Source organism: Trichechus manatus, unplaced genomic scaffold (assembly GCF_000243295.1).
Source record: "Trichechus manatus latirostris isolate Lorelei unplaced genomic scaffold, TriManLat1.0 scaffold00194, whole genome shotgun sequence".
NCBI classification, from domain to species: domain Eukaryota; kingdom Metazoa; phylum Chordata; class Mammalia; order Sirenia; family Trichechidae; genus Trichechus; species Trichechus manatus.
In genome coordinates, this window is record NW_004444130.1 from 914,549 (window position 1) to 938,352 (window position 23,804).

Consider the following 23,804-nt stretch of genomic DNA (forward strand, 5'->3'; position numbering starts at 1 on the left):
AGGGCTGGAAGCCAGATGTAGGCATATAAGAACTGGCAGTGCAGTAGTATAGTGTTTTCCCTTTCATAATAGAAGTCACTCATTGTTGGCAGACACACCAATCCCTCATGTGCTTTATCTGCTGTTTTCACATTGAAGTTAGGAAATGTAACCTGAAGTCAAATGACAAATAAGAATTGTGTGTGGGTTTTTTTTAAAAGGCAGTAATTTCTAATTTCTTTTTTTTTTTTTTCCAGATGAAAACTATAAACTGAAAATTGACCTTTATTACTTTTACCTAACCCAGGGTCCCCTCTGTTCATTTTGGGCCATTGACTCCTGTGGTGGAAGTCCTTAGCTTTCTTATCCATCCCCTCTTTTTTACTAGCATGCTACAGTGGACATCTCTGTTTTTTTCACTTGTGTTTAGAAGGCAGTAGTGAGAAAGACTTAGAGAAAGACTGTTCTTTGGGTAGTTATATGCATTTAACTCCTTTTATAGGATACTGATCACTCCATCAATGGGGCTCACTTTGTACTTTAGATCTAATGAGGCTTTAATAGCAGTTCTCTTTTTTTTTTTTTTGCTTTTTTTCCCCTTAGATGTTCATGTCTTGGTTAAATTATTGTAAAATACTATGAGACCCGTATCTGTCCCTAATGCTTGCTTTGTATGTTTTGTTCCTGTTGTCTGTTTGGAATCCTGCTGTATGTTAGAATGAAAAGGTAAGAATTAACCCTCTTTAGATGGTGCATGCTGGCATTAGGTCCTTAGTAGCTTTTGTATATTCATCCACAAACATGGCCATTGAAAATATACTAATGCTGAAGCTGTGCTTAATACCATTGTGTTACTCTAGCATTTTTGGCTAACTCCCTAGTCCAGTTTTGTCTTGTCACTTACACTCCTGACTCCAAAGTCAGCCTTGGATTTCAGTTGCAGCCTTTCCTAAATTGTAGGCCTCCTCCTCTGTCTCTCCTTTATCTTCGCTTGAGAAACTTCGAGCAGTTTCCCAGTGACTTTGGTGATGGCAATTCCAGATCAGTCTGGAGCCTTGACACAAAACACTGCTTCATTTTGAAGTAGACATTTTAGAGCCATATGTGGGTAACCTCATACTTAAATATGTTTTGTATGTACTTCTGAGCTTTCAGTTCAAACTTAGAGCTTTTGTTTTTCCCTTACCTGTACTTAGCCTTGCCTAGAAGTTTTGGAATATTAAAAGGATTTGAGGTACATTGGGTGGGCACCAACTGATTTTCATGGCTGCAGCCTTTCCCTTTGTCATCTTATTTTGTTTGTCCTGTCATCAGTTTTAGTAACTTGCCTTTTTGTCTGAAAAATAAAGCTGGGTTCCAAGAATTTGTGTGCTGAACACTTAGACATTTATGCTTTCTGTCCCAGGGTGATCTGATGTGATGGGCTGGTCTTTTGGTAGTGAATAAAACAATTTCTGCATTTTAGTAGCCCCAGGAAAAAGGACTTCTCCAAGAAATAAACCAGATTTAAAGAAATAATTAGGGATATGTATAGTACAGGAAAGCAGGCCATTGGGACGTTTGCAAGGTGAGCTGCTTTTTGTGCAGAGCTTGGTAACTGGATGGTCTCAGTTTTATTGCAGCATTTTAAAGCAGTTTTAAAAACTGTATTATTCTTACATCTAATATAAATCTGCCCACACAGTTGATAGATTTAAACGAGATTTCTATTTAGAATTTACAGATCTCCATGGCTTGGATTTGTTTTAATCTTGGAGTTGTCCAAATTAGATTTTTGTTTTGAGGACTTCTGAATCATTTAATTCTGAAGTGCTATGGTAATTCTGAAGTGTTATGGCCAAATTTACTGAAATTTACACACATTATATTCTCTTGTATTTAAAAGTGGCCTTAATGTTGTGAATGTTTTGAGTGCATGCCTTGGGCATAGCTTGGCTTTTTGTTTTTTCATTTGAATTTTGGTCACCTTTTAGAGTTGGGGTGTGGGGGAGGGGACAGAGTCTGAATACAATTAGAAAAAATAATTAAGTTGCAGCAGAGTTGGGGCTCTTCGACTGCCTCCTACAGAGGTGCAATTCAGTTGACTTTGGACACTGTACTTAATTTTAGGCCACTAGAATTGTTTATATAACTACATCGAGTTTTCAGTTGGAGACTAGAAAAGTTCTTATTATGGGAACCATTTTGTATTTTAACATCAAGTGATTGATCAACAGAAATTAAATGAATGCTGATATTTAAAGCATCTATAAATTCAGCTCATCAATAAAATTGCCTATTATGTACTATGACGCCAATGGACAAAATAAAGTAAGGGCAAGAAGGGAATTCTGACCATACGGAACGTGTAGTCTCATTGGTAAGATAAGACAAGAAAACAGGCAGCAAATCAGTGAAATTAAATTTTACTGAAAATTATGTGATAGGATTAAGGATAGAGAAAGGAAATTATTTATGACCCTGGTATCTTCTTAAAGTAAAAGATGAAAATTTTTCATGTATCTTTTCCACTTGTAAAAGTGGAGATGTTGTAAGTTTTTGTATCCCCTGTTGTTCGTTGAAAAAGGTCATAATTGGTCCTATCTTAAGAGGAGAGAAAATTTTTTCTATTTCTGGTGGTATGCTGTAGTTTTAATAAGATTACCAGTTATATTTTAGTTGTGATAACATTTTATATCCAGATGCTTGGATGGATGAAAACTGAACATGTTTTTGATGCTTAGGTATGTCACGTTTCTATGGCAGTAGAACTGCAATGTGTCTGTAGATATTTGTTTTGCTTGGTCTCCATAGACTTTCTGACTCATTGTTATTTGTAATGTCATTGCATCTATAACTCTGGAATAAAGAAGTCTAGTTTGTTTTTATCCAGATAAAATACATTGTGTCTTGAGTTCTGTGGCCTAAGTGCTCCTAAGTTATAATGATCAGACATTGGCAATATACTAGTATATTGTATCAACAGAATTTGCTTGGACTCAGACTCTTGTACCCTTTTTCAGAACCAAAGGACCTGCTTATTCATGAGGCATTCTTTGATATTTACTGGTTTTTGATGCACCTTTGTTTTCTGCAGCTTGTGCCCCAACTAGTCCGAATTCTAAAGAACCTTATCATGTCCGGATATTCACCAGAACATGATGTTTCTGGTATCAGTGACCCGTTTTTGCAGGTGAGGTTGAAAAGCAAGTTTTGGATAAATTATCATATGAATTTGATACCTTTTCAATAGACCATTTGCTTCCTTAAGTTTGTGTTTTGTAGAAATTGGTAGTTAATTGAACTAATTATGTAATAATAAATAGTGACGCGATTCTATTTAGATTAATAGAATAAAGTTATAGTTGTATAGTCAAAATTATTTACAACATAGACAGATTAGAGTTATCAACAAATGTAGCTTTATTTTATTCTTTGGCTATAGACTGGTGAAGTGAGGGTTGTCTTCTTCATTAAGACATGTTGTGTGCTGTAGAGTCAATTTTGACTTGTAGGGGCTCATTCCAACCCATAGGAGCCCTGATAGTGCAATGGTTAAAGCACTATGCTGCTAACCAAAAGGTCGTCGATTTGAACCTACTAGCCGTTCCGCAGGGGAAAAGACCTGGTGATCTGCTCCCGTAAAGACTTCAGCCGAGGAAACATTATGGGGTAGTTCTACTCTGTCTTATAGGTTCGCAATGAGTCGGAAATGAGTGATTAAGACATAGAAACAGGTATAGTCTTTCTAGAGATAATGTTTAAAATTCTCCTGTTAGACTTTTGACTGTTTTTAATGGAATCTAAGGCTTCGTTTAAATTATTGGCATTTTATACCAAGTGAGCTTCCTTTGTGCCAGTCAAAATTTGTTGACACTTCTCATATTTTGCACATTAGGTACGAATTTTGCGGTTATTAAGAATTTTAGGACGAAATGATGATGACTCAAGTGAAGCTATGAATGATATATTGGCACAGGTGAGTGGACCAAACTTGCATCATGTTAAATATTCATTTTAAATAGCAAAGAGTAGAATGGTTTTGGTTATATTGGGCAGATTTTATTTGTGTTTTCTCATTGGTGGTTCAGGTCATAAAATGTCTCTTGTTAACCGTGGATATTTTTTGGAAACCTTGTTCTGTCACTAATGTACCGCCCTCTGTGTCTTTTCAGGTTGCCACTAATACAGAGACTAGTAAAAATGTAGGAAATGCTATTCTTTATGAAACAGTTTTGACTATCATGGATATTAAGTCAGAGAGTGGACTGCGAGTAAGTCTTTTTAAATCTTTTCTCCCCCCTAAGCATTTTATTTAGAATGATTGACTTGAACTTCAGTGTTTTGGAATTGGATTCCATTTCGAAATTGACTTTAGGATGTATAGTGCTGTGTTTTTGCTATCTGAAGTATCATTCCCTCCCTTTGAAGGCTTAAAAATGGTTATTGTAAGTTTGGAAGATTGTAGATGTAGTTAGATATGTAAATATTGTTGAGTGAAGGAAACATTTCAGAATAAGCTTCTCCTAGAGCCAGGGTTTGAATTGTATTCATCGCTTCAAACAAGACATATTTGAGTTAGTTTGTTTTTATCAAATATATAGAGTAAGAAACCCAAATAGTACATAAGGTACACATGGAAAAAAATTTCTGACTTGTAGCTTTCATATGTAGACTCTAAATTCTTCTTAATCATTTGGTTAGGAAAATACTGTTAGCATTTTCTAATTTATTTTTTCAGAAACGTTTTACCCATATTTAAATGTCTCTTGTTGTACGTGTGTACTTATTCTTCCCTTTCCCACTTTTGGTAAATTTTTTTATTAGAAATAATTTTAGACTTACAGAAAAGTTGCAAAAATAGTTCCCTTCACCCGCTTCCTCTAATCTTAACGTTTTGCAAAACTATAGTGTAATTATCAAAACTAAGAAATTAATATTGGTTACCATACTACTAATTAAATTACAGACTTTATTCAGAGTTCACCACTTTTTCTGCTAATGTCCTTTTTCTGTTCTAGGAGCCAATCCATGATCCCACATTGTAGTTAATTGTCATGTCTCCTTAGTCTCCTCTACTCTGAAAGTTTCTTAGTCTTTCCTTGTCTTTCATGACTCTGACACTTTGAAGAGTACTGGTCAGTTAGTTTGTAGAATGTTCCCAGTTTTGGTCTGCGTGATGTTTTCTCATAGTGAGACTGAGGTTATGCTTTTTTGGTAAGAATACATGGAAATGATGTGTCCATCTCTGTATCATATCGGGTACAGCTGTCTATTTGTCTCATTACTGGTGATGGTAACCTTGATTATTTGGTCAAGATGATGTCTGCTGTGTCTCTCCATGATGAAGTTACCTTTTTTTTCCTTTGTAATTAAAAATATTTTGAGAGAGACACGTTGAGACTATGCAAATATCTTGTTCTCTTTAAACTTATCCCCACTAATTTTAGCATCCATCACTGAATCTTGCCTGCAGCAGTTACTAGGATGGTGTTCTAATGATAGTTTTCTGTTTTCTTCATTCCTTCCATATTATATAGTTAGAATCCTTTTGGTAAGGAAGAGTTATCCTATCTATCCAATCATTTATTAATATTAGAATTGCTAATCCATACCCTTGTAAGAAACAAATTTACAAAGTACGCTATTTGTATACAATTCTTGTTTTCTTTAGCTTTACAGTATCCAGTCAAATAATTTAACCAAAATAACTCAGGTTAGTTCTTTTCCTCTCCCATCTTTTAAACAAAATGGGTAACACACTGTATTTTTTGTTCTGCACCTTGCTTTTTTCGCCTAACATTATCTTGGAGATAATACATAGAGACCAGCGTCATTCTTTTTAATGACTGCATGATATTCCATCGTGTGGATGCCCCATAGTATATTTAACAAGTTTTCTGTTAATGGACATTTAGGACATTTCCCATCATTTGTGATTATAGGTAGTGCTGCAGTAGATTTTTGTGAGTGTGTACATATATGTCTGTCAGATACATTCCTAGAAGTGAAATTGTTGAAGCAGAGGATAGATTTTCATTTTAAATATTTATAGTTATTGCCAGATTTCACTTCAGACTGTACCAATATTATTCTTCCATCGACATCAAAACTTTAAAACGTTGTTCCAGCAGTTACTGTTGAAATAAAATATGATTTTAAGAATTTACCTTTAGATTTTATATTTATTTATTGCTAGCAGTCTGTAAAGTACCAACTACCACCTTTAAATAGTTTACACTCATACAAGGCTAAGAAGTGATCCTTACAAGTCAGGAAACAATATAAATATTTAATTTTCCTAGCTTTTTTAACCTATTCTATCTATCTTTAGGTCCTAGCCATAAATATCCTGGGTCGTTTCTTATTGAACAATGACAAGAATATTAGGTAAGTCAACTGAACAATATCTTGGGTATTATAAACTCAAGTGTTTTCAAGAAGTGACTTTGCTCTCAGTATCACATCTGTTGAGTGACATATCTAGAACTTCAACCTAGGATTTCTGTGTTTAGTCTAGTCCTAAAACTGCTGTTTGTAAAGAATTTGGGGATTGCCTCATGGCTTTTTACTCCTTTTTGTACTGTAAATCAGGTATCAGCAAACTTGTTCTGTAATGGGCCAGATGGTAAATATTTTAGGCTTTATGGGTCATAGGGTTTCTGTGGTGACTACTCAGTTTTGCTCCAATAGCATGAAAGCAGTCATAGATAATATGTGGCTGTGTTCCAGTAAACTTGATTTATAAAAACAGATAGCAGCTGGCTGGATTTTGACCCCTGTTCAAAATTAGGAAGGAAAAAAATTACAACATTTTAGGGAGCAAATCTGGAAAGTCTTTGTGAACTCCAGCTGGTTTTTTTAGGTAGATGATTTGACCAGTATTACCTTTTATTTTGTTGCTTTCTTGTATGTAATATGTCCAGCCTGGTGGCGTAGTGGTTAAGAGTTCGGCTGCTAACCAAAAAGTCGGCAGTTCGAATTCACCAAGTGCTACTTGGAAACCCTGTGGAGCAGCAGTTCTGCTCTGTTCTGTAGGGTCGCTATGAGTCAGAATCGACTCTCCGGCAATGGGTTTATTTGGTTTTTGCCTTTCTTTCCTCTTTAGTCAGGAAATTTTCTTCTTTAACCACATTAAGCACAAAAACGTGTGCAAATAATCATTATGGTACCCTGAATTATCTTCTTCAAAAGGAATTTTTAAATACTTGGATCTTAAATTCAGATTTTTATAAAGGCAGTTTTGATACTAGTATCAAATAAAAGCAGTAAAAATACAAGTGGTAAAATTGAAATAATTTTCCTATTGCATTTTGGTGCTAAAGGCAGCCTGAAAAGGCATATTGTACTCTGTGATTATTAATGCTTTACTATTTGGAAGAATTTTAAAGAACTGAGTCATCACTTTTAGAAGTTTAAATGAACTTGACTGTGAATGCAAATCTAAGTTCAGGGCTTCTCCTGGTTGTCACTATTTTAGATTATTGTATCACTTATGCCTTTAAAATGTTACCTTTGTACTCTCTTATCTTTTTCTATTAAATATTTAAAAACGTAGCTTTACCTTAATCATTAGGCATTTTCTTTGTTATTATCTAGTAAGAGGAAAACTATCTTGAATTTTACATTTAAGTTGTTAACTCTGCAACTTTGCTTCATCCAGATATGTAGCTCTCACATCTTTGTTGAAAACCGTGCAGACAGATCATAATGCAGTACAGAGGCACAGAAGCACAATCGTGGACTGTCTGAAAGATTTGGATGTTTCAATAAAACGGTAACAAATTTTGTGTCTTTATCAGTCTAGTGTTTTTGTTAAATGAAATGAGGGAAACATTATTGATAGTCTGTGCCCCTCCCACTTGATACTTTGTAATAGTTTTGAGAGCCAGAATGTTAAAATTTATGCAGTTAGTCATTGTATTCACAGATGAACTCTGCTTGCAGACTGAATCCTTTTTTAAAAAGAGGAATTGGCAGGGAGAAGTTTAGGTCAATTAAGGATGTCAGTAAGAAATATTGAAGTGCACACTGTAGGTGTCCTTGGTTCATTGATACATATAACACATGCAGATGAGCTGGACTGAAGTTTACTTAACAGAAGTACTGTGCTTTGTGTGCTGGAGGATGAAAACAAGGAGTGATCCATCGGCTAAGTGTCTTACCACAATGCTGAAACTCGAATTGCTGACAGTACACGTGTTCTCACAGTACTTATGTCCCAGGATACTGGAGTTAGCCATGTTTCTTAGAACAGGGCATCTAGGAAGTACAGTTAGGCAGCAGATAGCACTTTCAAAAGGCGTACATTTCTTCTCTCTATGGAGTATCTCTACTGGTTCTCCTCTTGGAAGAACTACACATATTTGTAAAACCTTGCTACAGTTGGCCTCAGTGAACTTTTTGGTTGTAAAATGTAGATGTTCATATTCAGAACAAATTAGATTCAGAATTATCTCTGAAACCATTTACTTAAACATTTATCGAGTTCCTTTCATTTGCAGAGAACAGCTGCTAAGTACTTGGACAGAATAAGTAAGACCCAAACTCAGTGACACTGACTTTTATATAGTGCTTTGCAAAGGGTTTTATAAGACCCTCTCAGTTGGTTCTCAGAGGAAGCCCGTGAGAGAAACAAGGCAGTTACTTCCATCACCAATTAACAGATTAGTTAAAATAAAATCCCGAAGTGATCAAATGACTAACCCTAAATCTTACCCCTTGTGTAAGGGGCAGACCTAGGGACAGAACTCAGACCTTTGACTCCTGTTGTGTTGTTTCTTTGTAGAACATTACTGGGCTTTGCACTGAAAAGGTAACACCTGTGTCTCTTTGACAGACAGGCTGTATAACAAAGTAAAAGCTCATATTCAGACCGCCTCATTTCAAATCCTGGCTCTCCTTTAGTAGATACATGACTTGGTCAGGTTACTTAACTTTGTAGTGCCTCAATTGCCTCCTATGTAAAATTTGGATAGAACATACCCACTTAACAGAGTCATGTGGGATTAATTGAATAAATACATGTAAGGTACTTAAACATTAAGTGTTAGCTATTATTCAGGAAGGATTGACTTCGTTGATTGTGTATTAGCTAAGATGAAAGTATTTTCTACTTATTAAATTTTTTTTTTTAAGTCCAGGTATATACCATGTCTGAAATTATTGACCCAAATATAAAGATGCATATAGTAACCCCATAACTTTCATATGTTAAAATTTCCATTTTTGTCTTGGTTGCCAAATTTAATAGGCAGTTATGAAAACTATATTTGCCCTCATAACATAAGCCCCCTTTCCCTTTTCCAGGCCTTCATTTTCTCTTTCAGTTTTTTAAATTTGAATTTTCTGCATACCTTATGTCATATTCGGACAGAAGTAAGGTATAATAAAAGTAGAGCGTGATAACTTAATATTATCACAGTTTGAAGGAATCATGCAGAGAGATATTATCATTGGGTAATAATCTTGTTACCTCTCTTTTTTGAGCCTCTTAAACACTCTAGAATTTCGGCTTTATGGAATGGACTACTGAACCCAAACTACATTTTTGATCTTTAATAGTCTGTCTCTTTGAGATTTTGAGGGGGTAAAAAAAAAAAAGAGTTGAATGAAAATTTAGAATATTAAAACTAACTTTGATTACATAAGAATATATGTACTTGGTTATCTTATGTGCAAAGGTGGGGATAACAGAATTGTGTGAAGGCATGAACACATCTGCCAGAGCTTATTGTTCGCTGAGAGTGTACCTGGGTCTTTGTTTCATTCCCACTGTAACTATCATAACTTTTCCCTCCCTCCCCCGCAAGGCGTGCAATGGAATTGAGTTTTGCCCTGGTAAATGGGAATAATATCCGAGGCATGATGAAGGAATTACTTTATTTTCTGGATTCATGTGAGCCAGAATTTAAAGCAGACTGTGCATCTGGAATATTTCTTGCTGCAGAAAAGTAAGATTTAATTTTTATCTTTAGTGGTCAAACATACTTGGAACTTTTTGAAAACTTTTTAAAAACATGGGGTAAATGCTATAAACATGTTCAAAACACAGTAACATTTATTTCCAGCTCCCACCTATAAGTTAGCTTTGAGAAGACCATTATAGCTAGCATTTTTTAAATATGCTATGACCCCCCCCCCCAAAAAAAAAACACAAAAAAACCTCACTTTTATAAAATCTTCTCCTTTATCTGTTCTTTAATCTCTTATCCATGGTGTCCTTTTTGTGAAAGGATAGAAAGATTACAGTGTCTGAATTTTAGTAAAACTTTAAGGAGGAAGTACTTTAAGATTTTAGTAGTAGGGTTATTCTTTTTCCTTTTTCCACCCTGAGTTTAAGGGAATGAGTTCCTAGTCCTGGTGTTGTCTGGGCCTGGCAATAGTCCCTTTTCTTCTCTTGCTCTGAATTTATTATTTATTTTCTGAGAAACTGGAGGCAGAGTCCCATTTCTCAGCTCAGTAACTCCTGTTGCATTGTTATGTGAAACATCTGAGTTTGGTTATATACCATTTCATTCACTCTTTGAAGTGAGGTAATCCCTTGGCTAGATTTGAAGGTGAAATGTTTCCAAATACAATCACTTAACCAAGGAACCTAAAAAAGACTAGGAGGGAGTTTTCAAATGTCACTGAGCACAGCATAGTTTACAGGTTTTAATTATTTCACCCTGTGCCATTGTTTTCTCAGGTATGCACCTTCCAAACGGTGGCATATAGATACAATTATGCGTGTTTTAACAACGGTAAGTAGCTTTTTTCAGTCAACATATACATAAGTGCTGGGAATGTACTGATAAATAAGACAGACAAAGCTCTTGTTCTTATTTACATTCTAGTGGGAGAGACAGGAAATTCCTAGTGAAATAAAATGTTAGTTGGGGATAAATGCTAATAAGAATATTAAAGGAGCATAAGGGAATATAATGATGGCAGGATACGGTGGGATCTGGGGAAACTGGCCAAATATTTTAGATACAGGAGTCAGGGCAGGTCTCTTAGAGGAGGTAACATTTAAGTAGAGACTTTAACAAACTGAGGAGCCAGCCATGCAAAAACATGGGGGAAGAGTGTACTAATTAGAGGGAACAGAAAGTGCAAAGACCCTGAGGTGGCAACAAGCTGGCCTGTTTGGAGAGCAACAAGAAGGCAAGTGAAGCTAGTAGAGTGAGAGAGGAGAGATTGGTAGGATCAAGGTGAGAGAGAGAAGCAGGAGCCAAACTATATAGGGCCTCATGGGAGTTTGGATTTTATTTTGAATACGATAGGAAGCCATTGTGGAAGATTTTGAAAGACTAAATTTATTCTAGATTTAGAATTACTCTGTTTTTGAAGGCATCCTTTCTTTGATAACTTCTAGAATTTTGGAGCTTCTCTATCTTGCAATTAATAGATAAGGATTAGAGATTTAAGAGTAAAAATGTAGTGGCATAAAAATAAAACATAACTGTATCTAATCATGTCTCCAGAAGTAGATATTTTAAAGGAAAATATTCACAAATTTGACTACATAAAATTAAAAACTTACATAGCAAAAGAAAAAAAAAATCTACAAAGTCAAATGACAACTAGGAGGAAAACATTTGTATCGTATGACAACATATTAGTAGTTTTAATCTATAAATAATAAAAACCAAGCACTGTAATGGAAAATTTGCCAAGGACATTTGAACAGGCATTTCACAAAAGTAGAAAGAAATGGTTAATCAGCATTTGAAAAAATACTCTCAGTAGTAAAGAACTAGTAAGTAAAATAAAAATGAGGTACATTTTCTACTCATCTTACTTTTTAATCTTATTGCTAATGTTGATTAGGAAATAGAGAAACAGGTAGTACTTTTCACTTCACAGGGATGTAAAATGCTACCATCTTTCTGGAATGCAGTTTGGTAGCATGTACCAAAACTCTTTAAGTTTATATCTTTTGATTCATTAATTCAGATTTTAGGACTTTACCTTGGAAAAATAAAAGGATAAGTACACTAATATGTATATACAAAGGTGTTCATCTCAGTGTTGTTTATAATAGGGGAAAACTGGAAACATTTAGAGATCCTCCAGTGGGGATTTGTTAAATAAATTATGAAACATCTGTAGATGGGACTTATACCATTAAAATTATGATGTATATGTATTTGTTGATGTGTTGCTGATTTCTGGTTTATTCCATTGTGATTTGAGAACATAGCTTCTATGATTTTTGTTCTTTTAAATTTGTTAAAATGTGTTTTATGGCTCAGAATGTGATGTGGTCTGTACTGGTGAATGTTCCATGTGACCTTGAGACAAATATGTATTCTGCTGTTGTTGGATAAAGTATTCTTATTGTAAATGTCAGTTAGATAATGTTGATGCTTTCTCTTATTTAAAGCACTCTGCTTGCTCTGGTTAGGGAAGAATGTAAATAAGTGACATCACAAATTACCTGCTTCTTAGTTTCTCACCTTTCCTTTTTTTACCATTTGCTCAAACTTGTCCCTCTGTTCTTGTGTTTCTTAACAGAATAGGCATCCCAGTCACCTGTTTTGTTTTGTTGTTTGTGTTTTTTGTTTTTAATTTTTTTCCTTTCCAAAGTACACATGGTTGGGCCTAATTTCTGTCTTATAAATCAGACCCATTGCTCTCTCCAGTAATGGTAGATTGACCAAATTTTATGATTAATATTAGCCATGGATTCCACTGTTTGTATGTCCAATCCAACCTAGTTATCATATGGTCTAACAAGGCCAAGATTTAGTTTCTCCATAGGTTAAGTAGCTTTACTTTGTTCCGTGGTTACAGACTGTAACCACTAGTTTGTGGAATTATATTCCACTAGTCAGAGGAAGGAGCCCTAATGGCTCCAGTGGTTAAGCATTGGGCTGCTAACCAAAAACGTTGGCAGTTTGAATCCACCAGCTGCTCCTTGGAAACTGTATGGGGCAGTTCTAGTCCTATAGGGTTGCAATGAGTCAGAATTGACTCGATGGCAATGGGTTTGGTTTTTTCAGTCAGAGGAAGAGGGCATTAAAGAGTTTTTTAAAAAAAAGTTTTTTTTTTTAAAAAAAGGATAAATAATTAAATACAATGTCTTCTATTCCTAGGACTAATGGTTGGTTCTATAATGTTTATGAACTGTAGTTTTTAAAGAACAGTATGATCTTTTAAATAAACTTAAGTTTTTAAAACAAGTTACTAGTTATTTAGTTCTGTTTTATATGCCCTTTTTAGCTGTGCATGTACACCCCTCTTCCCTCCATTTCCCAGACTAGCATGACACTATAGCTAGCCCACATGATTTTAACACCAGTGTAGGGGGTTGGGTGGGAGGAGAGAGGTTGTTGGTTACACTGTTTTACTATAATTCAGTTCTCGGTGAATGTACTTCTTGAATTTTTGAAATTTTAGGCATTATCTATTTTGAGTATAAAAGATCTTTCTTGAGATTTTAAACCTTTGTATTTTACTTTTGATGAGAAGATTTTTTTTATATAAAATTAAAAAATTCTAAATACTCATTTAACTACATATAAGACCTTGAAGTTTGAGCTGCTTATGAACCTGACAGTAGAACCAGCTTTATATTCGAGGGGGTTTTGCTGTAATCTCCTCAACAACAATAACAGTTGCTAACATTTATTATCGTTGCTTCGTGTTTCTAGAGGTAAACTGTCTGCATTTTCTTTTAGGCAGGAAGTTATGTTCGTGATGATGCAGTCCCCAATCTGATCCAGTTAATAACCAATAGTGTGGAGATTCATGCCTATACTGTCCAGCGCTTATACAAAGCAATTCTTGGTGATTATTCTCAAGTAGGTCCTGCTTTTCTTTCTACTTTAGCGGGAAAATTACCCTTTATTTTCCTGGCATGTCCTATTCTAACACTCTAAATGTGCCTTGGTTTTGACCTTCATGATTTGATGACCTATGACTTGCATTAAGGATTTTTGAAAGGATTGAAGTTCTTGACAAATGGTGACTTTCTTTTGACAGCAACCTTTGGTACAAGTAGCTGCATGGTGTATAGGTGAATATGGAGATCTTCTTATATCTGGTCAGTGTGAAGAGGAAGAGCCTATTCAGGTACCCATTGTTATTCCTGGTTAAGGAGGGAAACAGATAATGTTTTTGGTTTTAGGGGAGTAGTGTTTAATGGGAAGTTGAGGTTGATTCCTTAACACTTTTTTTTTTGGTTGTGCTTTAAGTGAAAGTTTACAGCTCAAGTTAGTTTCTCATACAAAAATTTATACATACATTATTATGTGACCCTAGTTGCTATCCCTATAATGTGACTGCACATTCCTCCTTTCCACCCCTGATTTCCCATGTCATTCAACCAATTCCTGTCCCTTTTTGCCTTCTCATCTTGCCTCTGGGCAGGAGCTACCCATTTAGTCTTATGTAACTGCTTGAGCTAAGAAGCACTCTTTGCGAGTATCATTTTATGTCTTATAGTCCCGTCTATGTATTAAGAGCTGGCTTCGGGAATGGTTTCAGTTCTGGGCTAACAGAGAGTCTGGAGGCCACATCTTCGGGTCCCTCTAGTCTCAGCCCATTAAGTCTGGTCTTTTTACTAGAATTTGAGTTCTGTACCCCACTTTTTCCTGCTCTGTCAGGGACTGTCTGTTGTGTTCCCTCTCAGGGTGTTCATTGGTGACAGCCAGGCACTATCTAATTGTTCTGGTTCTTTGAAGACTTTTTAAAAGAAGTAATACCAGAATTATTTTGGAAAATCTATTACCTTTTGAGATGCTTTTTGGACCATTGTGAGGTTTTCAAGCTACCTTAAGAACCTCTCTACCACCCCATCCCCACCCTCAACTGAATTAATGTTGTTTCTCTTTCTCTCTGGCTGATGAGCAAGAAGAAGTGAGACGTGTCCATGTTCCCTTTTGCAATTAGCAGAAGTTGTGGCAACCCTTGAACTTTATGTATCTTTTTTCTTGTTTTACTTCTTCTTCTTGAAGCTGTAACATGCCTCTCAGCCCCTTATTGGCATTTTACACTCTTTACTTCTCTCCTATCTGCTCTGGTGGAGCTGTGCAGCTCAGCCAGTTACTGTGGCAAAGCACAGGATTGTGTTAGAAGCTTTTGTAGTGGAAGGATTGTCACTCTGGTGGCATCCTATGACTTGGTTTCAGATTTAGATGCTTACTGTTCCCATCCGGTCTACATAATCTTTTTTTTTTTTCCTCCCCAGGTAACAGAGGATGAAGTGTTGGATATTTTAGAAAGTGTCCTGATCTCTAATATGTCCACCTCTGTGACACGAGGTTATGCCCTCACTGCCATTATGAAGCTTTCTACTCGATTCACCTGTACTGTAAAGTGAGTATTGAGGGAAAGTAGGGTAAACCGGTTGTTTTGTAATTTTTAAAAGCAATTTCAGGTATAGACAAAAGTAAGAGAATAGTAAAATGAATTTGCATGTATCTATTGCCCGGTGATAACAATCATCAATTCATGTTTAATCCTTGTTTCATCTATACTCTGCTCCCTCTCATCTCCCCCTGCCCACCTTCATACCCTCCTGCGGTGGATTATTTTGAAGATGAAAACTTTTGTTTTTAAAATCAGATTTCTAATGCTTTTTTTTTTTTTTTTTAAAAGTAGAGAAGTTATTTTCCCGTGTAAGGGTTCTGATTTGTTATATTTTGAAATGTCTTCATAGGAAGAAAATCATGAGGGTTTTGGGGGCTTAAATCTTCAAGTAAAGTCAATTCTTGGGTCAGTTATCCAGCCAAGTATATTTAAGGCAAACTTCGTTCTCTGCGATTTTCTGCTTCACTTTTTAATGTAAGGTCTTGTGAAAATGGTGTTTTTGACTCACTCTTTAAATTGAGAACTTTGGGGTCAACATTCTGAAAGATGTAGATGTTTACCTGTGTTTTATTGACTATGCAAAGGCATTTGACTGTATGGATCATAATAAATTATGGATAACCTTGCAAAGAATGGGAATTCAGAACAGTTAATTGTGCTCATGAGGAACCTGTACATAGATCAAGAGGCAGTCTTTCGAACAGAACAAGGGGATACTGTGTGGTTTAAAGTCAGGAAAGGTGTGTGTCAGGGTTGTATCCTTTCACCATACCTAGTCAGTCTGTGTGCTGAGCAAATAATCCGAGAAGCTGGACTATATGAAGAAGAACACGGCATCAGGATTGGAGGAAGACTCACTAATAAGCAGATGACACAACTTTGCTTTCTGAAAGTGAAGAGGACTTGAAGCACTTACTGATGAAGATCAAAGACCACAGCCTTCTGTATGGATTACACCTCAACATAAAGAAAACAAAATGTATCTTCACAACAGAGAAAAGATTGAAGTTGTCAAGGATTCCATTTTACTTGAATCCACAATCAGCATCCATGGAAGTAGCAGTCAGGAAATCAAACGATGCATTGCATTGGGCAAATCTGCTGCAAAAGACCTCTTTAAAGTGTTGAAAAGCAAAGATGTCATCTTGAAGACTAAGGTGCGCCTGACCCAAGCCATGGTGTTTTCAGTCGCCTCACATGCATGCGAAAGCTGGACAATGAATAAGGAAGACTGAAGAAGAACTGATGCCTTTGAATTGTGGTGTTGGCGAAGAATATTGACTATACCATCGACTGCCAAAAGAATGAACAAGTCTGTCTTGGGAGAAGTGCGGCCAGAATGCTCCTTAGAGGCAAGGATGGCAAGACTATGTCTCACATACTTTGGACTTGTTATCATGAGGCATCAGTCCCTGGAGAAGGCCGTCGTACTTGGAGGGTCATTAAAAAGAGGAAGACCCTCTGTAAGGTGGATTGACACAATGGCTGCAACAATGGGCTCAAGCGTAACAACGATTGTGAGGATGGTGCAGGACTAGGCAGGGTTTCGTTCTGTTGTGCATAGGGTCTGTATGAGTCAGAAGCAACTCAATGGCACCTAACAACAACAACAACATTCTGATGCTATGACCCTTTTTTTTTAGTAAAGGCTTATTGAAATTCAGGTTTGAGCAGTAGAGATTTCTTCATTTGTGATAAAATAATAATTGGTACTTTTAGCAAATGTTATGGAATACATAACAGACAAAATCCTAGCATTACAATTAGAATAGTATAATGGTGTTGGCGAATGATGTCAGATGAATGGATGAATAAATAAAAGGTGTTTTGTTTTTGAAAAATTATGTAAATTAACAAGAAAAGTTGAGAATTTCAAAATTTTAACCAGAAAACTCTGATTTAAATGTTATTCTCTCTGGTGGTTTATGAATTTTCTTTTGAGGATTTGCTTTTGTCATTTATCCCCATAGCCGAATTAAGAAAGTGGTTTCTATCTATGGAAGCAGCATTGATGTGGAACTCCAGCAGAGGGCAGTAGAATATAATGCACTTTTTAAGAAATATGACCATATGAGGTATGTGAAAGAAACTAAGCAGTGTATGTGCCTCTTAGCAAACTGCACAGATTGTCATGATAATCCATAAGGAGACTCATTCCTCGTGCTTAATTAGTTAGGCTTTACATTCTGATTTAGTTCTAATTGCTTGGCTGCTTCTGTTTTGTCCATCTTCTTAGCTTCTAAAGAAATCCGTTAACTGTTCTCTCATTCCCCTTTCCCCTTTTGTTTGGTATGGAAAGTTTGCCTCATTTTCCATTTTTGAAATATTTGATTAAGAAACAGGAGTTTTATTTTTTCAAGCTAAATAATTTCATTCAAATCTCATCACTATTAACATTTTGGTGTATTTTGTTTGATTTTTTTTTTTCCTGGTGCGCAGTATCTTCTTTTTTAATTTATTTTTTGTTGTTGTTGAAAACATACACAGCAGAACATATACCAGTTTAATAATTTCTACATGTACAATTCAGTGACATTACATTCTTCAAGTTGTGCAACCATTCTCACCCTCCTCTCCCAAATTGTTCCTTTCCCATTAACATAAACTTATTGCCCCCTAAGCTTCTATCTAACCTTTCAAGTTGCTGTTATCAGTTTGATCTCATATAGATAGTTCTTTAAAAGAAGACAATGCTCAAGGCAGACATTCTTTACTAATTAAGCTAAATGCAGTATCTCCTTGATTGAAGATTCTCAGTACCTATTGATTCACCTTTCTTTAATCCCAGTCTCTCTTCCACTGAAATACATGCTTTGGGATTTAGGCAGATAATTTGTCCATTCAGGATTTCTTGCCTATCCTTAATCCTGCCAGGAAGTTAGGTCATGTATGTATTCTTGTAATTCAGCCTCTATCGTAGTGTGTATGTTGGAGGGTAAGAAGGGGAGATAACTCCATGTTTGGCTTCAACATAATCACAGTGATTATTTTGGGTAGGGAATCTAGGTTAACTGCATAGAATTTAACCACTTCAGGTTCTTCCAGGTCTGCCCTGCTTGAGAGAATGCCAGTCATGGAAAAAGTAACCACAAATGGCCCTACTGAGATTGTGCAGACAAATGGAGAGACAGAACCAGCTCCACTAGAGACCAAACCACCACCCTCTGGGCCACAGCCAACTAGCCAGGTAGCTTTTCACTTGCTTATCTGAGGATCCTGATTCTCCTATCTTTTACCTGATTACCATTAATGTTCTTGGACTGATCGATGGTTCCCTTCCTTATTTTTTTAAGTTTTGAAAGAGCTTTGCATTTGATGTGGATTAGACAAATGACTAATGAATTGAGGTATTATTTTCTTGTTCAGGCCAATGATTTATTGGATTTGTTGGGAGGAAATGACATGACACCTGTTATTCCAACTGCACCTACAAGCAAACCTGCTTCTGCTGGTGGAGAACTTCTTGATTTGCTGGGAGACATCAGCCTTACAGGTGAGGCCACACTGGAGCTATGTTTGGATAGGGACAAAGCCCTTGAGGAAAAACTACACTGAATATAGCACGAGTCAATTGAAAATGGGAGAGGGTAAGTGAGAAGCAAGAATAGAATCTTTAGAACATCTGGAATATAAACTATCAGGCTAATTCTCTAAAGATAATTCATAGAGATTGTTTAAGGACCAATTTTGAATTTTGGAAGACTAAATTAATGATAGTATTTTTAGAAAAGTTTTTCTCGGGGTCAAAAAGAATATAGCAGAAGTTATTTCTTGTTTTAGTTAGTGCCCCAAGACATCACTTTTTATAGTTTCTTTCTACTTGTGGTTAGTTTTCAGTAGCTGTAGCCATATGTGGGGAATGGAGAGATGTTAACCTACTATCATCTGCTGTCCTTTCCTTTGTTTTCCTTTCTTTTCTCTTCCCCTACTTTTCCTACTCTTTTTCCCCTCTCTGCCTCCTTTCCTTTCCCTTCTTCCCTCCCTTTCTCACTTTATTTATTTTTTATTGTGCTTTAGGTGAAAATTTACAGAGCAGATAAGATTCCCATTTGATAGTTTGTACATAAAATGTTTCATGGCCTTGGTTTTATTCTCCACAGTGTGTCAGCACTCTCTCCCCCCATTTCTGCCCTGGGTTCCTCGTCATCTTTCATCCTGATTTTCTACCCCTTCCTGACTTCTCATCTTTGCTTTTGGGCAGATATTGTCCTTTTAATCTCGTATAATTAATTGTTAATTATTTAAGGAGCACGTTCCTCTCAGGTGTTATTGTTTATTTTGTGGGCTTGTCTATTGTTTGGCTGGAACGTGGTCTCTGGGAATGGCTTCACTTCTAGGTCAGAAGAGTGTCTTAGGGCCATAGTCTCGGGGGTTCCTCCAGTGTCTATCAGACCAATAAGTCTGGTCTTTTTTGTGAATTTCATTTTTTGTTCTGCATCTTTCTCCCACTCTGTCCGGGACTCTCTGTTATGATCCTAGTCTGAGTGGTCAGTAGTGGTAGGCGGACACCATCTAGTTCTTCTGGTTTCCGGGTCATGTAGGCTGTTTCATGTGGTCCATTAGTCCTTTGAAATAATTGCTCCCTTGAGTCTTTGGTTTTCTTCACTCTCCTTTGCTCTGAATGAGAAGAGACCAATAGTTGTATCTTACAGGCTGCTTGTGAGTTTTTAAGACCCCAGATGCAACTCACCAAAGTAGGATGCAGAACATTGTCTTTAACAACTGTGTTTTGTCAATTGATGTAGATGTCTCCTGAGCCTATGGCCCTTTGCCTTCGAGCTTAGGAACTTCATCCCACGAGGTGTTGGTTACGTTGGAGAGGTTTCCCTGACTCTGCCTCTTGTGTGCTCTACTGTCTGTATTAATATATGATGAGCACCTATGGTTGTATATGTAGAAATATCCACTACCAAACCTGTATCTGCAGGTGGGTGTGCTCCCTTACACCCTCCCACACCTCTTCGCATGTCTGTCTACCTATGTATCCATTCATAAATTATTGTTTAATACTGTTGTTGCAGGATTGTCTATGCTATGAAAGTTACATAGTTGCCCTTCATTCTTGGCGTTCCTCCCAGTGTCCTCTCTTGCCTTGGTCATGTTGTGTTGCCTTCTCTGATACTGTGTATTGCTTTTCCCTTCACCAACATTAATGTATGTCGTCTATCTATTTGGTAATTTTCCCTCCCTCTCCCTTCCCATCCCTAGAAATCATGAAAGATTTTTTTTTCTTGTGTATAAACCTTTTAATAGTGGTTTATAATAGTGGTCTCATTTAGTCTTTGTCCTTTTGTGATTGACTTATTTCACTCAGCATAATATCCTTCAAATTCATCCATGTTGTGAGATGTTTTGCAGATTGATCATTATTCTTTAGCGTTGTGTAGTATTCCGTTATGTGTATATACAACAGTTTTAATCCATTCATCTGTTGATGGGCACTTAGGTTGTTTCCATCTTTTTGCTATTGTGAATGATGCTGCAATGAACATGGGTGTGCATCTCTCTTTCTTTTAATTATTAAAGCAACAGAAGGAGGAAATCAACCATAATTCTAACATTGAAACATAATTATTTTCATTTTGGAATATTTTTTTCTTGTCTTTGTTCATATCGTAGACATTGGTAATTGATGTGTTCAGAAATATTATGAATCCCTGAGTCCAAGAGTATCACTGTAGCATATAATTTCTACTCTTAATTAATGGCAGTATAAAATATAACTGAAAAGATAGATGACCCCTTTGAAAGTATAATGGAGAATTATGGTGTACATGACCTCAAGTAGAAAATAGCCATACGATAATGATGCTAGATGGTCATCTAGATTTATTATCACAGGCTAAATTATTTTTCCTAATAAGCAGCAAGAGCTTGTGGTTTTTAATCTGTGGCTTAACAAAATTTCAAAATGTTACTTATCACATATCTTCGAATCACTCACAAATAGTCAATTTCAAATCCTCAGATGCCAAAGGTGCGCTGAATATAAGAAGCAAAAACAGTCGCACAGTCTGTGGATGATGTGATTGACTTAACATACTAGCATTTTCCACATTAGTACATATTCTTCATAATTATAATTTTAAATGGCTGTCTACTATTTCACCACAAAGTTCACACCATTATATCCTCAATTTCTTACTATTAGGCATATTGTTTGTTCTTGGATTTTTCTTATCATAAATAATGTCTCAGCAGATATCACATCAGTTTATCCTTATGTTGGATTACTTTCTTAGACTAACCTTTCTGAATCTGTTTAAAATAAGGATAATATTTACTTCATAGGGTATTTGTAAATGGTGACTCATTTAGTGCATGATATATAGTAGGCACTTGGCAAGTGTTATTTACCTTTTCCCCACTGTAGATGGCCACTAGTTTCACTGTATGTGATCATTATCATTTTAAAAAAGGTTTTCCCTAATTGGTATAAAATTGGCCCTATTATTTTGTTAATTTTTATTTCTTTGGTTACATAGAATGTTTAATGTTTAACATTAAATATGTTTAATATTTATCCACATATTTGCATTATATATGAGGTTCCTTTTGTATTCTTAACCCATTTATCGTGAGGTAAATGCGCTCTTTGTACTTTGCTTAGCCAACTTACTTCTACAGTCCTTGCTAATTTTTAGAATGTCTTTTTCCCTTAGTGGCCTTTAGTACTGTTTTTTTTGAAAGATATTCTAGTCTTCCTTTATTTCATGCTTTTTAAAAATGATATATTTTCAGTTAATTTCATAAGTACTTTGAAATCTTAACTTAAAATGTGTCCTCTTTATTTTACTGAAATTTCTTATCCCTCTTCTTTGAATCTCGGTTTCTCTTAGTTTATGGTCATGTTCTGTAACTTGCCTTCTGTTGTTTAATCCTCAACTTGTTCTTACTTGGTAGGATCAAATAAAAATGGTAATCTGTTTCTTCCTCCAATCCCACTCCATACCTCCCCTTGTGGGGTGTGTGTGTGTGTTTTAAAATTTTATTATGCACTATTTAACATCTACAAAATTGAATATATGCCTTGAGCTACCTAGCATGTTCCCTGTGTACTTCCCCCATCATCCCCTTTTCCTCTTGACCTCAGAGGTAACTACTGTTTATCCTAAAGAACCATTGGTTTTTATCATTTCCATGCATTTCTTGATACTTTTACTAAATTTGTATATATTGTACTCAGTTTTAATATTATTTTGCCAGTTTTTACCTGCATATAAGTGATATCCAACTGAATGTGTTCTTTTGCACCTTGCTTTTTTGTTAAACATTGTATTTGTGAGAATAATCCATGAATAATTCATGTTAAATGTATTTCTAATGCCTTTAAGTTTTTGCTGTTGTGTATGTATAGTATTTTATTGTGTGACTTTACCATAATTTACGTATCCATTATCCTGATAATGGGCATTTTGGTTGTTTTTAATACTTCAATGTTAGAAACCATCTTGCTATGAACACTCTTTTGTACATGTCTCCCTGTGTACATATGTAAGAATTAATCAAAAGAATTCTGAAGAAAGGCAGTGGTTCTCCGCTGGAGGAGATTTTGCCCCTCAGGACATTTGGCAATGTCTGGAAACATTTTTGGTCGTCACAACTAGGAGTGCACTACTGACATCAAAAGAGTAGAAGCCAGGGGCGCTGTTAAACATCGTACAATGCACAGGACAAGTCTCCCCCACCCCCAGCAACAAAGAAATATCTAGCTTAAAAAGTCATTAGCGTCGAGGTTGAGGAACCCTGGTTTAAGGGTCTTCTCGTATTCAATTCTACTATTGCCAAATTTTTCTCCAGTTCGGCTAAATCAGTTTACATTCCAATAGCAGAGCTTAAAAGCTTCCATTGCTTCATATCCTCAACAATACCTGGTATTCTCAGACCTTGGAATTTTTGCCATGCTAATGGATGTGAAGTGATCTTGTAGTTTTAAATTCTATTTCCTTCATTACCGGTAATAACATCTTTTTATAAGGTTCCCTTTTCATTCGGGTTCCTTTTTCAGTGAATTACTTGTTCATATCTCTTGCCTGTTTTTAATTGGGTTATCTTTTTCTTATTGGTTTATAAAAGATATTTATAGTTCTGGATACTCATCCATTCTCTATTGTGTAGCAAACAATTTCTTCTGCCTGTGATCTCTTTTTACTTTTCTATAGTATTTTTTTATGAACAGAAGTTCTTAATTTTTAAAGCATTTGAAGTTTTAGTTCTTTCCCCTGACAGTCTGTGCTTTTTACATCTTGTTTAAGGAATCCTTCCCTACTCTCTAAGATCGTAATAATTTTCTCCTATATTTTCTTGATGAGTTTTGTTATGCTGGTTAAGGTTGACCTTCCATAGGAATGTTTCCTGTAGGTGCTCCAGCTGCTGCTCCTGCCCCTGCCTCAGTTCCACAGATATCCCAGCCCCCCTTCTTGTTGGATGGGCTTTCATCACAGCCTCTCTTCAATGACATCACTTCAGGTAGGATTACCATTGTTACCCTCATTACATGGAGCACTGAGCAATGGCGGTGGTTACTGAAGAAAGGAAGTAATAAT

At 36.0% G+C, this 23,804-nt stretch overlaps 1 protein-coding gene and 1 non-coding gene across 4 annotated transcripts in view; both read left to right on the forward strand.

Annotated features, from left to right (window-relative positions):
* The window catches only part of AP1G1 (adaptor related protein complex 1 subunit gamma 1), a 93,470-nt gene that overhangs the window by 62,146 nt on the left and 7,520 nt on the right, over window positions 1-23,804 (forward strand). Inside the window, exons 7-21 of one of the 3 annotated variants that reach the window (XM_004387781.2) lie at window positions 697-705; window positions 3,056-3,151; window positions 3,857-3,937; window positions 4,134-4,232; window positions 6,293-6,348; window positions 7,622-7,735; window positions 9,771-9,911; window positions 10,649-10,703; window positions 13,626-13,748; window positions 13,930-14,019; window positions 15,137-15,264; window positions 17,229-17,333; window positions 18,304-18,445; window positions 18,625-18,751; window positions 23,620-23,727. In XM_004387781.2, coding sequence (XP_004387838.1) covers window positions 697-705; window positions 3,056-3,151; window positions 3,857-3,937; window positions 4,134-4,232; window positions 6,293-6,348; window positions 7,622-7,735; window positions 9,771-9,911; window positions 10,649-10,703; window positions 13,626-13,748; window positions 13,930-14,019; window positions 15,137-15,264; window positions 17,229-17,333; window positions 18,304-18,445; window positions 18,625-18,751; window positions 23,620-23,727 — 1,474 coding nt within the window. Of the gene's footprint in view, window positions 1-696; window positions 706-3,055; window positions 3,152-3,856; window positions 3,938-4,133; window positions 4,233-6,292; window positions 6,349-7,621; window positions 7,736-9,770; window positions 9,912-10,648; window positions 10,704-13,625; window positions 13,749-13,929; window positions 14,020-15,136; window positions 15,265-17,228; window positions 17,334-18,303; window positions 18,446-18,624; window positions 18,752-23,604; window positions 23,728-23,804 lie in introns of all 3 variants that reach the window. The other 2 variants (XM_023741884.1, XM_004387783.2) reach the window with 2 other exon arrangements.
* Window positions 8,073-8,158, forward strand: LOC111822686 (small nucleolar RNA SNORD71). Its single transcript, XR_002825822.1, has one exon. It is a non-coding gene; the product is annotated as a small nucleolar RNA SNORD71 (small nucleolar RNA).